Here is a 12,239-nt window from a genome sequence, read left to right as displayed (position 1 = left end):
GGAGTTTTACAAGTTGTTTTTGGACTGCATCCCCAGGTACTGCACAGGGATGCAGGCCACAGTGTGGATGATGTGACAGAAGCCAATATTCTTGCAGCCATTCTTGATAGCAGCTGCTCGAAGAGTTTTCTCTGCTGAACTCTGTCCTTCTCCCATAGCCTGCTCCAGTGCTAAAACTCTATCCTAAAGATATGTAGCCAGCTTCAGTCTTTTCTTTTGCCTCTCAGCATGCCTTTTCTCTAGCTGTAAGTCTCTTTCTTTTTGGTATCGGCTCTGTCCAGAAGTTCAACCATAAGTTCACCACAGAAACTCTTCCTCTTGGAACAGTCTGTAAAGGTACATTGGGCCAGGCTTGTACTACACTGTGGGTGAGCTGTGCAGGTACTGCAGCCAATAGAGGTTGAGAGGCCTGGAACAGAACAAGACAGAGGGATATTGTTTCAAATAGCTCAGTGCAGGAGCAGAGAAAAAAATCTTTGTGGAATTTCAAGGACATAAAATGTTACTTTTCCAAACTAAACTCCAATATATGGTGAGAGGGATGCTTCTGTCCACAGAAGCTCCCTGGACAAAGCTGGATAATCACGATGAAAGGTAAAAATTCAAAGGATTTTTGGTTTTGTTTTTAAAATTGCAGAACTACTTGGGTTAGGGGAGGGAGGGCTGTCAGTGGCCTTGTGACAAAAGCTTTTTCTGTCATTTCAGGCCTTCCACATTTTAGAGGATGTACAGTTCTTGTGGTCGCTGACTGGCAAAGGGAGATGTTATTCTGACCTGCTGGTGGGAAAACTGCAGGGTTTTCCTCAGAAGTATTCAAACATATAGTGACTGACCAGCACAACTATGAGTGGACTGGCCTGGTCAGCTACCAAGGTGGCCCTGGAAAATACACCTTTTCCTGAAATGTCACTACCTACCTGGAGTTTGTGCTTCAGGAAAAGTTTGCATCTATCAACACCTGCGATTGGGTCAGAATTCTTGAGGGATTCAGCAGAATGCTGCATTAACTTCCACGTGGCTTGGCCGATTATGACTGCATGCAAAAACATCTAATTCCACGGTCACCCCCCTTTAAACCCTCTTCCCCCAGCACATATCTGGGTGCACATTCAAACCCCAGGCGAATCTGGGACAAATGCTTTTGTCACCTACAGACTGCATGAACTACCTTTACCTCAAACGGACTAGATTTGCGAATGGAACACATTTCCAGCTCCTCTCCACCACAGGTTACCATTACCACATGGCTCATTATATCACCAAGTAGCTACGGAACAGTGTATTTACCGGTATGGCAGTGTAAAGTAGTTATTTTTAATAAATGGAAATGCCCTAGCAAAAATCTATGCCTTTCCAGTAAAAATTCACTTTTAAGGATTTTTATTGTTTGCATTTCCTGGTTGCCATTTGGTTGGGGGTAGGGAGAGTCATGCCACTGGGATACATTTTACCATTAGTGGGTAAATGCTGCTAGCTGGGACTTCTAATAAATTTTGCATTGGTTCATAGAATGGAAATCCCTCCTATTCCCATATTAATAAACTTTATAACGGAGCCACAAACTTACCAGGCTCCAGGGCGGTTTCTGTCCCATCTGTGTCTCCTGCAGGCTCTGCAGTAGCCTGTTTCTCAAGAGGGTATCAAACAGCTCCTGTAAGTACAAGTCCAGGATGTGCTGCAGAGACTCCTGTGGGATTGGTTTCAGTAAGAGTAATTTCAGGCATCACTCTGCATCTGTTGCTGGCTCCCATCACTCCCCATGCTGCATTCTGGGACCATCGGGGTGCCACCCTGGCTGACCAGGTCATCATGCATCATTGATGGCTCTGCGCTTGGCACCCTGTCAAACTCCTCACAAAATGTGTACTATGTCAGTGAGTTGCCTCAGGTGAAGCTCTGGTTCCTGGTTTTCCTGCACTCACTCTTGAGATGCTTCATCTGCTCCCTAAACTTGTCACCAGTCCGGTATATTTGCAGTGCTGACAGTTTCTTCCCTATTTGCTGGTATGCACAATCATTCCTGATACTCTTACTAAAATCCATTGTTTTGCTTGCCTCGCACCAGAGATTTACCAAAATCTGGATGTGCTCGCATAACGAAGCAGTGCACTTTGCAGAAAGCTTATTCTGATCAGTCTCCATTGCAAACACTGAAGGTTCTCTGATGGCGTATTTGTAGCTCAGTGGTCAGAAGGCAATGCAAGGGTTAATGCTGACTCACTGAACTTGTGCATTACAGCAATGGGGATTGCTTTTACTTTCACTGGAGTCAACTGGAGATTCTTGGGATAGAGAGAACAAAGGAAGTGGCCCATGGGATTGCTGGATACTTTTTGGTGGACCTTCAGAATCTGAGTCGGGGGTGGAGGGCTGTCTCTACACTGCAAAGTAATAGGGTTCGAAGCCTGGGTTCCAGCTTGGCTCAGACCCTCCGTACCCTCACAGTCCTAGGACCCTGGGTCCGAGCCCAAGTCTGAGAGATGTGTGTGTAGATGGAAGGGGGGATTTGGATTCAAGCCCAATCTTATATTGCAGTGTAAACATACCTCAAGTGCCTAAGTTGGTTTACAAAATGGGACTTGGCTTAAGTTACTTAGTGTCCTCTCCTGAAATTTTTACCTCCTGTCTAGTTTAACAATAACATAGAATCATAGGGTTGGAAGGGACCTCAGGAGGTCATCTAGTCCAACCCTCTGCTCAAAGCAGGACCAATCCCCAGATTTTTACCCCAGTTCCCCACATGGCCCCCTCAAGGATTGAACTCACAACCCTGGGTTTAGCAGGCCAATGCTCAAACCACTGAGCTATCCCTCCCCAATGCTGGCAATGAGGCTTCTACCATTTCCCTTAGGAGACCACTGATCAGCCTACAGACCTCATTAAACTTTCCAAATATTCCATCTACATTTTCTTTTTCTTAGTTTTACCCCATTAAACCTAACTGAACAGAGGCGGGGAAGGGGGGATCACATTAAATTCCTCTCCCTCCTTGGTGCCTTAATACTATTAAAATATTTGTAGACCAGGGACATCTTGGAATGAGCAGAGAAACATTTGCTAACTGCACCTCTGTTTCTGCAGCCCTGCTGGATAAAATCACATCCTCAATATATGCAATAGCAACCTAAATAGAGTACTATGCTGAAAGAATAGTTAATCCAGGAAAAGAAATGGGAACTGCTAAACTTGTATGTCTTGGTATCTTCATCAGCAAAAAAGATAATTTCCTATACATGTTCCAGTTTGAAAAGAAAAATTATATTATTTATTTGCATTACAGCAAATAATATAATGGCAGGTGCTCCCTTGTGCTAGGTACTGTACAAGCATATAAAAAAGACAGTCTCTGCCTCAAAGAGCTTATTACTAGTTTTGTTTTTTGAAGATACAATACACACAGAGTACAGAAGTAAAGAGCATTTCTTTCATAGTGATCATGATTTGGTAGGGTGACCAGATAGCAAATGTGAAAAATTGGGACAGGGGGTGGAAGACCGAGGTGGGGGGGTGGAATAGGGGCCTATAAGAAAAAGTCTCAAATATCGGTACTGTCCCTATAAAATCGGGACATCTGGTCACCCTATGATTTGGTGTATTGAACATTTTACTATGCTACCAGGCAGTGATTCAACATAATTCTATCTAGAATTGATAGTTGCTACAACACAGTGAGCACATAAACCTTTGACAGCTAGGAAGATGAAAGATGTCACTGTTGCATTCTACAAGTAAATGTGGGATTTTGCAAAATACCTACAAAAAACACAAAAGGCTAAGGTTTTTAAAAAACAGGATCCTAAAGTTAGTCTCCTAGTTCCATATTTAGACACCTGTCTGAGTTTCAAAGTGCTAAGCATGCAACTCCTTCTACTGAGCTCAGTTGTAGTTTGTGGCTGTTCAGCACTTTCAGTAATCAAACAGCTGTCTAAATAGGGGATAAAAGATTACCTTTAGGCTCTTATCTTTCAAAATCTTGGCCTAAACCCAAGATGGAAGAAGCTACCATTCAAACAAAAGTATTCTTTGCAAAAGTATTCTCTTTGATACATTGCTCAAAATGTCACACACTTTAAATACAATTATACAATCTTTTGACCTTGTGCAGCTTTCGATCTCCTTTTTCAGCTGTGTCCTCCATTTCAGGGCATGGGTAAAAGCCAGGAAACGGTGTGAACGGGTTAGCCTTTGGCCTGCATGAGCCAGAGAAAGCACCCATCAAACTATTTATGCTTCGAAGGGAAGAAATCACATGTGGGGGAAGGGCTGGATCGATCAAGAGGTCTGATAACATGTTGCGAGCCTCATTTAGTACTGAAAGATCAACTCCACTTCCACTGCCAGCATTCTAAAACAGAGGGAAACATTGTAAATCACTAATTTAATTATATTCTTGGTATATAAAATATTAACAAAATATCTATAACTCTCATAATTCACATTAAAACAGGAGGGAATCAATGTATAAAAAAAAGCAACCATACAACATCATAGCTTTCATAACAGTATATTTTCAGAGAAACAAATTAACTGTGAATCAGTCAAAATCAGGCCTTTATAAATATTGCATAGTGTTCTCAAAACTTACCTGAGTCAATACAAACAACTCTTCCAGGAACTAATTATATCAACATATTCTTATGTGAAAAATCACTTTACATCATTAGAAAGCAATTTAGATTTCAGGATTTTTAAACATTTAGTCCCTTCCTTGGTCAAGGAAAGATGAATGGGGGCTACCTCGCCAACTTCAGTCATACCATCAGGGCATTCTTTGGAACTGTGCAAGAGCTGTCAGTATTGCTTTCATTCTCTTTTTAACAATAAAGATCGGGCATCATTTCTTCCCTTAATTAAGCATGTCCATAATGTCCAATATTGTTGGAAAGAGTATATCCTAAGAATTTTCAATTAGACTTTTAATTTTTTTTTCAGTTGGCACAATTTAATTTTTATAGCAGCACATTTTCCAGTGAATAGCAAGCTGCCAAAAAGGAGCTTAAGATCATATGATATTTTTACAATTGTAAGTTTATTTCAATAATAAAGTTGATAAAGTTAATAACATTCAATTCATTTTTGTGTGATGGGAAAAAAATGGAGACCCTCGCAAGACCAGAATAAAATAAAATTATATTCCACCTTTAATTCAGGTTTTGGGCCAATAGATGGGTCATGTATACATTTCCTTAATTTTTCAGTACTTTTATTTGATGGCTAGTCTGCCCAATCTCTCAAAATTGTATTTCAGTTTCATTTCAAGGCATAAAACAAAAAAGGTTTTGATGTTGCATCTTATCTACAAACGTTAAACATTATAAACATTCATAGTAATACTTATACATGATATTTTAATTGTTTGTCTCCTACAAATCATGCTAAAAAGTACACTTTTTTATTATGTGCATTGTAGTATTGTCTAAAGGCCTCAACTAGGTCAAGGCCAGATTGTGGTAGGCACGGCAGAAACATGCAGGTAAACGAAAGTCTGTGCCCCAAAGAGGTATGTTTCTGCATTTAAGGTTCAGAAGCCCAAAAATGATTCAGGCTTCTCAAATTAATTTTGAAGTAACAATAACCAATAGCAGTGTACGCTTTTGTGCCTTCTAACCTCTCTATTATCAGTTTTCAAAGTTTACACCAGAGATGTACAAACAGTATGAACCATCATACATGGCATCAAAAGCAAATTTTCTTTTAAAAAAAAGTCAGCTGGGATGTTCTCAACTGGTGGACCTTAATCACAAAACATATCACTCTCCAGTAAGTTCTACTTTCTGCACACTTAGCCTCCATCAGCCTAGGACATAAACTATAATTACTGGTACTATTTGTATTTCAGAAGCACTCAACATCCACAATGAAACTCTGAGTATGCAGACTCAGAGATGAAGAATCAGCAAAGTAAGGAATTTAAAGAAAGTCTATGTAGAACTAAGAAGTGAGTGAACAATGGCTAATGAAATTCGGTGTCTTAAAATATGAAGTAATTCATGTGTAAAACCAACAAGTGAATACATAGACTTAACTGTGACATTATTAAAAGATACTATTCATCTACTATTTAAAAAAAATATTCGAAACATAAAAAAGAAGACAGAAAGGGGTGCAAGATTTATTTCCAGCATTGGCGGATTGTCCTGTTAGGAAACCAGTAAAGAATTGAATTTGTTTACTCTGGAAAGAATGTACTTGTAAGGTGACTCAAATTTCATATGAAGGCCACAAAATGCTTTCATAATTAATTTGATTTTATTACAGGATAATAGTAATTAGTAAGTGGATGGACATGAACTAACATTCAGAAATGAGAAGCTTTAACTTCATATTAGAATGCTCTCTCTTTAAAAATAATTTAGGGTATGGAATCAGAAGTCAAAGAAAGCAAATGACGCTACAAGCAACAAGACATTTAGAACTGGAGTTGATGATTCCTGGAAATACCTGAACTGAGTAACAGAACAGAAGAACAAAGGAAAGAAAAATCAGTAGTGAGAAAGTATTTGCAAAAATTCAGACGACAAGAAATTCTGAGGTGACATTTAATATCTTTTCTTATTTTTCCTCTTCCAAAAAAGAATAGCCTTTTCAATTCCCTCTGCTTAAAAAAATCAAAATCAAATTAAAAAAAACTCATAATTATCATTGTAAATATTTGTGTGTTTTGACTTTGGACTTGTGAGGGAAAGTTAGTCTGCCCTAGTATTTAGTTAAGGTGAGATTTTCTAAAAAATATACTTTACGCATAAATCACTTTGTGCACTTTTGTATAGCTTATTCAGTAAAACCTATAAAATAACTAATAGTTAGGAACAAAAATTAGCAGTCCACTTTGCGAGTGGCACACTAGCGGGGGTGGGGAGTAAATTTATGCCCCAGCTTGCAGCAGACTAAGTGTTCCTATAGACAAGCCCTAAGAAGTTGTATTGGTATGTACCTAGTATTAGTCACTCCTGAGGTGAAGGCATGATGGTTTTAAATTAAGGCCTTGAGAGCAGAAGAATTGAGCAGAGGAAAACAGATAACCATGTGGTGGAAAAACTTTGCCTAGCAACACATGAACTTGGAATAAGAGGTAGTTCCTAAATATAGTCCAGTGAATTAGATATACTGTGCCAAAAAGGATATACTTACCTGTAATTCTGTTTTCTAAGACATATTTGACAAGATTATCACTCGTGGGTCTCATCTTCCTAGCACAGGACAGAGAGGATTTCATTGGTCCTAAATGAAACAGTGGAGAGCCTATATCTGCTAGGTGCTTTTCTCTTGAGGGAAAGTGATCAGGGACAGAATTTAAAGTGATGTCCCTTGAGAAATTTCCCTATCCTCAGAGCTGCTGGCAACAAATCGGGCAGTTTTATGGGCCCTCTTTCTAGGAGGGCTTTGATAATACTCTGGCAGAAACACAGGTGTTGCAGAAAGAGGAGGAATAAATTGAGATTGAGGAGAAGGAGAGGGGAATGGAGTATTGCAGACCTTGGGGCTAGTATATTGCCAATGGCTCTAATCTAAAGAGAGGAATCTCTTGGATAGGACAGCAGCTATGGCAGTTGAATGAATACTGGTAGTAGCTAAAGTAGCTGAATGTGTGTTCCACAAGAAATGAACATGAGAAAGTTAGAAATTATCTAAACGAAGCCTAAGAGCGACACAAACAGGCTTGAGTAAAATATGCTGGCAATGTGGACCTGTGTGACTGCACAGTGTATGGAAATCTTATCAAATGAACAGTAGTTAAAAAACATTTGGCTAAAATATAAAAGGGGAGACACCAATTAACTAGTAAAAAGGGAAAAGAAAACTGCCTGTACATGAGTAGGATATGACCAGTTTATTCCTAGAAATGGTGATTTAGGCCTGCTCAAGCAGAACAAATCCCAGGATAAAGTCTGGGTGCTGGAACTAAGGATAGGGGGACTTTCTGTAAAGTTCAAAGTAGAAACAGGACTAGAGACCAATGTTTGCCTATGAGACTATGGTCATTCTTCTTACATATCAGGGGTGGCCAAACCATGGCTTGAGAGACACAAGCATCTCTTTTACAATTAAAGTGCACTCGTGGAAACCCCCCCGCACCACCACCATTCTTCATCTATCACACTGGGCAGGAGGGGTGCCCTGTTGTGAGCTAGGGGGAGAGAGGGGCTAGGGGCTTCTGCCTAGCAGGGAGGCAGGACTAGGAGCTTCTGCCCCACAAGAGGCACTTGCAGGGCAGAAGCCCAAGCCCTAGCAAACACACCCGGCTCTTGAACTTCCGAAGATTATTGTATCCGGCTTAGAGGGTCAGTAAGTTTGGCCACCCATGATATATATACAAAAATATATAAAACTACAAGAATTAGCTGACTTTGAACATCAAGTCAGAAGAAAGGTTATTTGGGAGTTCTAAACTGGTCACCTCATAACATGGTTTTATACAATTTGACACCACCAAGTTAGAGAGTCTCTGGGTAAAAACTGTCTTTGGATTTCTCAGCAATAGAAACAAATAGCCTAGGAAAATTCCTGAATGGTTTTGTTCTAGTTAAGTTAAAAAACAGAGCTCAGGGAACATCTAGAGCACAGTTTTGCAACCTGAGGTCACGACCCAAAATTGGGGTCCCAGAATCTATCAAAGAGTCGGGGGGGAGGGGATCCTGCCCCTCAGGGACATGGGAGGCCCTTTGGAGTGGGTGTTGCAGATTGTATTCCGCAAACACACACACAGCCTGCAGAGGCAGCCCTGGTCCCACAGAGCTAGCTGGGCTCAGCCCTGACTCCTGGCATTGTGACCTAGTGCTCAGGGTTACAGCTTCACTCAGGTTTGGTCCAACTGCCGTTCTGTCATGATGACAAGGAGCTTCATGGGCTAATGTGAGTGAGTGTGCTATGACCCCATGCGTCAGGTTGCAAGGCATGGCTGGCTCCCAACAGTGGGGCTGGACCAAACCTGAGCAGCACTGCAACCTCAGAGGTCACAATGGCTGGAGTGGGGAGCCAAGCCCAGCCAGCCATGTGGGACAGCAGCCACCTCTATTGTATGCACGGTGTACTTATTATGTTAATACGTATAGTATATATTGTGGGTAGGAAATATTTAGTAAGCCAGAATTGTTTTGCATTAAAGCTATTTACTGGATTCTGACAGGCCATCAGGGCTTACAAATGAGTCCTGAGCTCAAAAAGATTTAGTTAGAATCACTGATTTAGAGTATTTAACAGCCTCATCCTTGGATGAATGTGGCTTTGTGAAAAGACAGACAAATGTATAGTCTGATTTAAGTGGAAATCAGAGTTCACTTTGGGGAGAAATTTAGTGTGGTCAGAGTGTAAGCTTATCTCTATGAAAAAAAAAATCACACAGCAGAATGGCAGACCATCCACAGTCATTTTCGAAGACCACAGAACATGAAGCCATGTGACCTAAAATCCAAAGACAAGTCTTCTATTCTGAAACTGATTAATCAAGTCTAGCATGTTGTTGAATCTAGTCTATGGCAGTTATTCTTAAGCCACCGTGCAGTTCGTTACAGCCCCAATAAATTCTACCTTTTGAGCTGGGATTAACTGAGATGTCTCCTTGTTTATTCAGTCCCAGGGCTGGTCTACACTACAGGGGAAAATTGATCTCAGATACGCAACTTCAGCTACGTGAATAACGCTGCTGAAGTCAAAGTATCTAAGATCGAATTACTCACTATCCTCACGGCGCGGGATCGATGTCTGTGGCTCCCCAAGGCAACTCCGCAACTCTGTTCGGGTTGGTGGAGTTCCGGAATCGATATAAGCGCATTCGGGGATCGATATATCGCGTCTAGATGAGAAGCGATATATCGATCCCCAAGCAATCGATTGCTACCCGCCGATACGGCGGGTAGCAAAGACATAGCCCTAGTCTGCAGAATGGATGAATGATGTACTGAACACTGTTTATTACCCATTTGGGAAAAGACCCATTCACCAACAAATAATCTTGATCACTGCTTTTCAACTTGTGGATCATGTCCCCTGCAGGTCCCAAAAGGCAAGTGGTAGGTCACATGGTGTTAAATTTTATTATAGCCAAAGCAATGCAAATGTCACTCCTCTGCTACCTACACACCCTGACTCTTCAAGGTCAAGTGTTATCCGTCAATCTCTCCAAACAAACACACAAACCAATTCTATAGGCTTATTGCTATTTTAATGGACACATTTACTATAAGAGTAAAAAAAAAAGTAAGGGTGTCATACAAATCTTCGATTTCAGATAAGGCTGAAAAATACTGGTCTAGATACAAGTAAACCAACACACTCTTTTTCCCAACATGTGCTGCTACCCCTGCCAGAAATTTCATGAAGGTTCTCAGTGTCATCGGACAACCCAAAAGTAAGGATTCTATTGATGACATGCATTTTATCCCACTGCAAAATGAAAATATTTCCTGTTTGCTGGCTGGCTGGCATATGTGTCTTGTAGATTGAAAGCTGCAAACCAATTTACAGGATCTAGGGAAGAAGTATGGAGAACAGGATTACCATTTGAAATTTCAACAGGCAAACAAAATAATTTCTCAGGTCTAAAATTGAACACGAGGCTTCTGATTTCTTAGGAACTAGAAAATATTGGAATAGAACCTTTCCTCCAATACTGAAGGGGAACCTCCTCTATAGCACTGAGAGCCAGCAAAGGTTGAACCTCCTGCTGAAGGAGACTTTTCTGAGAAGGGTCCCTAAAGAGATGGATTAGGGGTAGGAATTTCTTGGAATTGCATAGAGTGACCTTGCTGAAATATTTCCAGTACATATTATTGTGGTATTATTTCTCCATTCCTCCTGGAATGGTCCCAAAAAGGGGTAGGAAAAGTGAAAAGATCTTCCAGGATTGGTTGGCAACACTCGCTATACATGTCAAAATTACTGCACTTGGAGCATACAACACCTTAGAATTCATCTTAGTAAATGCTGACAAAGATCTCCTCTTACAGAATCACCCTTTGTTCTTAGGGAAATCTGATGTTCTCTGATAATGGAGTAGTGGCAGACTGCTATGCAGTGGTGCAAGTAGAATTTATTTCTTACCAATACGCATGAGAGGGACACAAAGAGGGGGTACCAGTTGTAGGGGGGGCATGTGGCCTCTCCATGTGACTCCTACCTGCCCTGTACCCAGCCTGGGCCCCCAGGCTCTCCCCATCCCTCCACCATGATCCATCTCATATTACCTGGTGAGAGTGGGGCGGAGGAGGCTCTGTCCTCCTCCTGCACCAGATGCTTCTGAACGGTAGGGCTCTCCGGAACTGCAGCAGCAAAAAGAGCAGAATGTGGGCTCCTCCAGCACGGGTGTACTGCCCCCCACCCCTGTCCTCCAGCAGGACTGCTGTATAGATCCCTGACAGCAGATACAGCTACATGGAAGGACTGAGGGTGGTAAAGCCATGCCAGCGAAGCTGCTGGCATGGGGCCACCCCATGGCCCCACTTTCTGCTCCTCCGGTGTCTTTCCAGTATGGAGTACCAGCTATAAATATCTTACTAGTATGGCATACCATACTGCCCTACTTGCACCAATGCTGCTATGATGAGTATTACACTCAGACTGTTTATTCTTGTGCTGGGAAGTTGAAATACATAGTGCCCATAATGTGACTCAAGAATCCTTCAAGAAATGTAACGACTCCACAGTTTTGGAACTGAACAGACGATTTCCTTCAAAAGAAAGGTCTCCTAGTGTAATTTGAACCTTCTTTAGCAATCCAAATGACTAGAGCCATATGTTGCATGATGATTGCTATCAATCGCAAAGTTATATCTGCAGAATCAACTGAGGCCTATAGTGAGGTCTCCAGTATTAAATGAACCCTCCAAGATTTAAATTCTTCCCTGGAGTCAGAAGAAAGTTTTTTGAGAAACTCAGCAACCTTGCTCTGCACAAGGAAATCATAATGTGAAAGAAGGGTCTGATAATTCACTATGCAAAACTGAAGGCTAACTTACGAATAACTTTTTCCTCAGAAGGTCCAATCTTTTTTATTCCTTTTCCTTTGGAGTAGTCCTAAAACACTGACATTTTGACTTCTGTTGTACCATGGGTCACAACTAAGGACCACAGAGGAAGATGAATGTAGAAAATAGTCAAAGCCTGATAAAGGAACCTGATAGCTTTTTTTTCAAATTTTGTAGAGGTTGGTGGTACAGACTGGAGTCTGACATAACTAAGTCTTCATTTATATCACACAAGCCCTTCCGTAGTGGATGTATGTAATAAGTTCAACAATGTAT

General features: G+C 41.1%; 1 protein-coding gene across 2 annotated transcripts in view; it reads right to left on the bottom strand.

The window, feature by feature from the left end:
* Nucleotides 1-12,239, bottom strand: part of PDE3B (phosphodiesterase 3B) — a 289,004-nt gene that overhangs the window by 116,216 nt on the left and 160,549 nt on the right. For both annotated transcript variants that reach the window (XM_030560452.1, XM_030560453.1), the window contains exon 3: nt 4,097-4,345. In XM_030560452.1, the coding sequence (XP_030416312.1) occupies nt 4,097-4,345 (249 nt within the window). The remainder of the gene's footprint in view (nt 1-4,096; nt 4,346-12,239) is intronic.

The sequence above is a fragment of the Gopherus evgoodei genome, chromosome 4 (assembly GCF_007399415.2).
Source record: "Gopherus evgoodei ecotype Sinaloan lineage chromosome 4, rGopEvg1_v1.p, whole genome shotgun sequence".
Lineage (NCBI taxonomy): Eukaryota > Metazoa > Chordata > Testudines > Testudinidae > Gopherus > Gopherus evgoodei.
The sequence above is the reverse complement of the archived record's forward strand: the minus strand, read 5'-3'. Positions and strand labels throughout refer to the sequence as shown.